The sequence below is a fragment of the Myodes glareolus genome, chromosome 5, assembly GCF_982192425.1.
Source record: "Myodes glareolus chromosome 5, mMyoGla1.1, whole genome shotgun sequence".
Classification (NCBI taxonomy): Eukaryota; Metazoa; Chordata; class Mammalia; order Rodentia; family Cricetidae; genus Myodes; species Myodes glareolus.
In genome coordinates, this window is record NC_142030.1 from 20,870,360 (window position 1) to 20,875,641 (window position 5,282).

Genomic DNA, 5,282 nt, shown 5'->3' on the forward strand with positions numbered 1-5,282 from the left:
TATGTTTAGATACATTAATAGTAGATGATGTAATATCCCTCTTTCATCTTTAGCTCCACCCAACAAAAAAATCAAGCAAAAAACTTCATAGTGAAATTATACAACAGATTGATTGGATTTAAGGGAAAGCTATAGAATATTTGGCACAGTGGTTTGGAAGACACATTATTTTAAGTGGTACTTGGAAACTACTTTAATCCCAATCTCATTATAATTCACAAAGTAAGTCATAAGAAATACAAAAAAGAGAGTAATAATTTCTTGCATCATTATACCATAAAGAAATAAACTATAAATCTACAGAGACAATATTTGCATGAATATTTGGAGACTGAGCAAAGAACTTTTGAAGGAATATTGATCTATTGAAGATATCAGGAAGGAAAATATTTTATAAATACAGTAGATAGAAAAAATAGTGAATATTAGGACAAAAATTGATAAAATAAGTACGTGAAAAACAATACATAAAAAAGAAACAAGGCTGACATACCACTACATAAACTAGTAAAAGGGAGAGAAGATGCAAAGTAACAAAATTAACAATGGAGAGGCAACTGTTTCACAAACCAAAGAAATTAAAATGCTTAGAATATATCCCAAACCTGTAAAACCTATAAAATTCATAAATGCCTAAACATATTATGTCTTACTAAAACTAAATCAAGACATCATTAACAACTCATATAGACCTACATTGAGTAGCATGATTGAATAAGTAAGTAAAAGGCCCTCTACAAAGAAAAGACCAGGGCTAAATACACTGTTCAATTCTCCAGTTAAGATGTGATACCAACACTTCACAAATGACCCCACATTTGTGAAAGGGAAAGGACTCTATCAAATTCATTCTACAAAGTACAATATCAGAACTAGATAAGGACAAAATAAAATTAAATTAAAAAAGAAGCCTAGTGTACAAAAATTATCAACAAAACACTTCCAAAACAAATTTCGAAGCACGTTAAGAAAATCATGCACCACCACCACCTTGCAGGTTTCATCCCAAAGATGCACAATTGGTTCAACATATGCAAATCCATGAAAGTAATACACTATATAAACATATTTAAGAACATAAATTACAGTCTTGGAAAATGTGATCAACTCTCTAATTGCTTATAAGCAAATATAACTATACATAGAAATAGTTTCACATGTTTTGAAGGAAAAAATAATTTAATGAAGATCAGTCACACACATGAACTCACAGCAGTTGTGATAGCATCTACAAAAGCCATGTAAACTTAGGCCAGACAGCAGGGATGGGGAGATGGGAATTGATTCCAACAGTAGTAAAGAGCTATTAGCAATTGATAGCTACTGAGAGAGGGAAAGCCAGTTTTCTGTAACAATTTAGCTCCTGCTCAACCAGACTCCAGTGAAGACCACTCATTTAAGAATATATGATCAGTAGAAATTGGACTTGCTAAGTAAAAAAAAATAAAAAATAAAAAAAATGAAACGCAAATTTGGGTAGGTAGGGAAGGGGGCTGGATCTGAGAGGAGGTGGAGGAAGGAGAGAATATGAACAAAATAAATTATAAAAAATTTTCCAAGAACTAATAAAAAAAAGCAAAAGTGAAGATCAGGCTGAGGATTCACAAAGGCTTTCCAAGACACTGTCATTTGAAATGACACTAATGTATTGATTGATTTGGTGTGAGAGTAGGTGTGTATGCATGTCATAGAGTACCTGTGGAGGTCAGAGGACAACTTTACGGAGTCAGTACTCTCCTTCTATTGTGGTTCTATGGCTTGATCCCAAGTTATGAGTTTGCATCACAAGTGCTTATTCTCACAGAATAATCTCACCAGCCCTGAAAGTGATATTGAACCAACACAATTTGGAGGAATGAGTCACACAAGTGTTGGGGGAAGTGTTAAGATTCTGAAACCAAAAAATATCATGTTATATAAGAAGTGATAATACATCTAAAGAAAGACCCCTGGATTCACTAAGGGAAAAATGAAAAATGAGGAATCTGTATTATATGCATTCCTGGTGCCACCAGAGGACAGAGGAGGGAATTAGGACCAGAGTTACAGAAGGTTATGAGCCATCATCTGTATTCTAGAAATAAAACACTCAACCTTTATAAAAAAACAGTCAATGTTTTTAATTGATGAACCATCTCTGAAGCCCTTAAAATATTAGATCTTATATTGAAGTACATAATGCAGCTCATATGTGAGAGGTGCTAATTCATACCAGGATAGCACACTGAAAATAATCAGGAACAGGTTCAAAATGTATTTTGAGGAAATATCAGCATGAATTAATTATGAACTGAAAATAGGGTGGAGGAAAATGAAGCAAATATAATAATGCAAATTTACAGAGTTATAAAGGCATCTAATTCCCAAGGTCAAGACTGTGAAAATTTCACTTTTGGAATATCAAAATGTAAATTTCTGGAATATATCCACATAGAATTGTGAGTTATGTCTTACAGAATCTAGAACTCAAAAGAGGTTATTCCAGTCTTAGATGCAGAAAACTTATACTATCATAATATTGCTAAGAATCATATGTAAAGCAATAGGAATAACAAAGAATCTAGAGACACGGTACTATAAAATAAAGAATACCAAAAGAGACTTACTTGACAAATGAGAAAGCTAAAATCTATTGATATCATGAAAGTGAAGACAAAAATTTTTAAGGGGAAAAAAAGTGGTCATGTATGTCAAGATTTAAAGAATGAGGAATAAGATAGGCCCACTGGACTCAGTTTCATTAATATCTTTGGCAAAATTTCCCTTTAAAATCTGGAACAAAGCTACAGGGAGATGGGTTGAAATTAAATGAAAGGAAAAAGGAGATAAGTGTTTGGCTATTTAGTTGAAAAAGGAGAGAGGAAAAATTGACCTCTACATGGTCAGAAATGTGTGGCAAGAGAAGGTACTTGTTTAAAACTATGAATTGGATACTGAATCTTCTTAATGTTGAGAACACTTGTCAAGTTAAAATAGGAAGGGTGCAGACACAGAAAGCAAAAGAAAGGAAGAAAGAGAGAGAGAGAAAGAGAGAGAGAGAGAGAGAGAGAAAGAAAGGAAGGAAGGAAGGAAGGAAGGAAGGAAGGAAGGAAGGAAGGAAGAAAGGAAGGAAGGAAGGAAGGAAGAAACCTTTGGAAAAGTGAAAGGAGATGAATTGATTAAGACCAGCTCAAATGTACATAGATACTTCTAGAGGTGAACATTGAAGTAAGGAATGGACCTTGGTAGAAAGTCAATGATGAGTTGGACTAGCTTTCTCCCCCTTCTTGAAGATGGTCCTCTTGATAGCCTGAATGAGTTCCTTGTTTCGAAGACTATAGATAATAGGATTGGCCAAAGGTGTTAACACAGAATAGACTACAGCCAGAGTCCGATCAAGAGTTAGTGAATAGCTCTTCTTTAGTCGAACATACATGAAGATGATGCTCCCAAAGAATATGAGGACCACAATGAGATGTGAGGCACATGTGGAAAAGGCTTTCCTTCTTCCTGCTGCTGTTTTTATCTTCAGCACAGCACCAATGATTCTCCCATAAGAAGTCATGATAAAAAGGAAAGTGATAAGGATGATGAAGGCATTGACACCAAAGTCCACCAGAACATTAGTGGATGTGTCCTTGCAGGCCAGGCTCAGAAGGGGTGGAAAATCACAGAAGATGTGTGGGATTTCGTTGTAGTTACAGAAGGGGAGTTGAGAGACCAGGATGACCTCAGAAATAGGACACAGGAAACCACAAGTCCAGCAGCCAGCAGCCATCTTGACACAGAGTGCTGTGGTCATAATTGAAGGGTAGTGGAGGGGCCGGCAGATGGCCAGGTATCGGTCATAGGCCATGGCTGTGAGCAGGTAGCATTCAGAGGCCCCAAGGGAGTGGAAGAAATAGGTCTGAAGGAGGCATCCTGCAAAAGAAATGGTCTTCTTCTCACTGAGAAGATTAGCTAGCATCTTGGGGATGGTGGTGGCTGTATACCACAACTCCAAGAAAGAGAGAACACTGACAAAGTGGTACATGGGTTTGTGAAGGGCTGCATCCAGTCGGATGACTAGGAAGATGAGCATATTACCACCAATCGTGAACAGGTATGCCAACAACAGCAAGACAAAAAGCCAGCCCCTGATGTGTCCCACATTGGGGAAGCCAAGGAGCACAAACTCAGACAGGCTAGAGAAGTTGTGTTGATCCATTGGAAACTGAAATGGACAAGGAATGGTTGAAAAGCTGAGTTAGAGGGATTGCCAATCTAACCTGAAGCTTTATTTATCTTTCTCCCTTCTAATTTAAAGGAAACATTTTACTTACTGTCACTAATACTAATACTACTAGAACTAAATAAAATAACAACTAGCCCCTGTTTTGAATATATTCAGTGAGAAAGATACTATTGTCATAACTATTTTCCACAAGGGAAACTTGAGGAAGAATAGGTTGTGACACCATGCTATTTCATTTGACACCATTTCACAGAAAGAAAATTTAAATTTCTATACTCTACATTGCTCATCTCTAAGCTATGCAGTTTTCCCCAAGTATTCTATACTTTCTCCCAGGTCATATGCAGACTTTCCCTCAGCCCAGACCAAAATGATGAGCTAGTATAAGATATTGGTGTAGCAGATTTTTTCTTGTCCTCCAACTGAAATCTATAAATATTCCCTGAACAAGGATGTCTCCGGACTAAGGAATACAAAACCCAACAAGGGGCAATCTCTGACCTCAGAGCTGGCAGTCACATCGTCACAGGTAGGTAAGCCCATCAGTCTTCTCAACACAACCTGTGGCATATAAAACCCTATGGAGTGGCAGGCAGGGTGCTCATTTGTCAGACAAGGATTACGGAAACGGAATTCTCAGAAAAGGAAGGCATCGAGCCAACTTCTCCAAGCAGAGTAAGAATCAAAGGCAGAGGGAAAGAAGCACTACACTACAGATAAATATTCTCTTCTGGGCTGCACGAAACCCAGGAAGGCACGGTATAACTCACCCAGCCACCTAGAACCCTACCTCAAAAGATCCAAGATGCCACTAAAGAATAATTAGAAAGAGTGGTACAGTCACATGTAGACTGACTGCCAACACAGCTGAAATGTAGTTCTTACGACAAGAACTTCAAAGGTGGATGCCCCAACATGAAAAAAGATAGGTGAGCAGCACATTTAGTGATGAAATGCAGGTTTGAAATTAGAAATAATAAAGCAGCAATAAATAGAAACCCCAGTATTTTCAGAAAGCTAACCAAAATATATAGGAATAGATGGAAAACTTAAGTGAAATTCCATCTAA

General features: G+C 37.0%; 1 protein-coding gene across 1 annotated transcript; it reads right to left on the reverse strand.

The window, feature by feature from the left end:
* Positions 1-3,232: 3,232 nt before the first annotated feature.
* On the reverse strand, positions 3,233-4,186 carry Or6n2 (olfactory receptor family 6 subfamily N member 2). Its single transcript, XM_048436369.3, has one exon. It carries the CDS (start codon positions 4,184-4,186, stop codon positions 3,233-3,235), a length of 954 nt encoding a protein of 317 aa, XP_048292326.1.
* Positions 4,187-5,282: the final 1,096 nt, after the last annotated feature.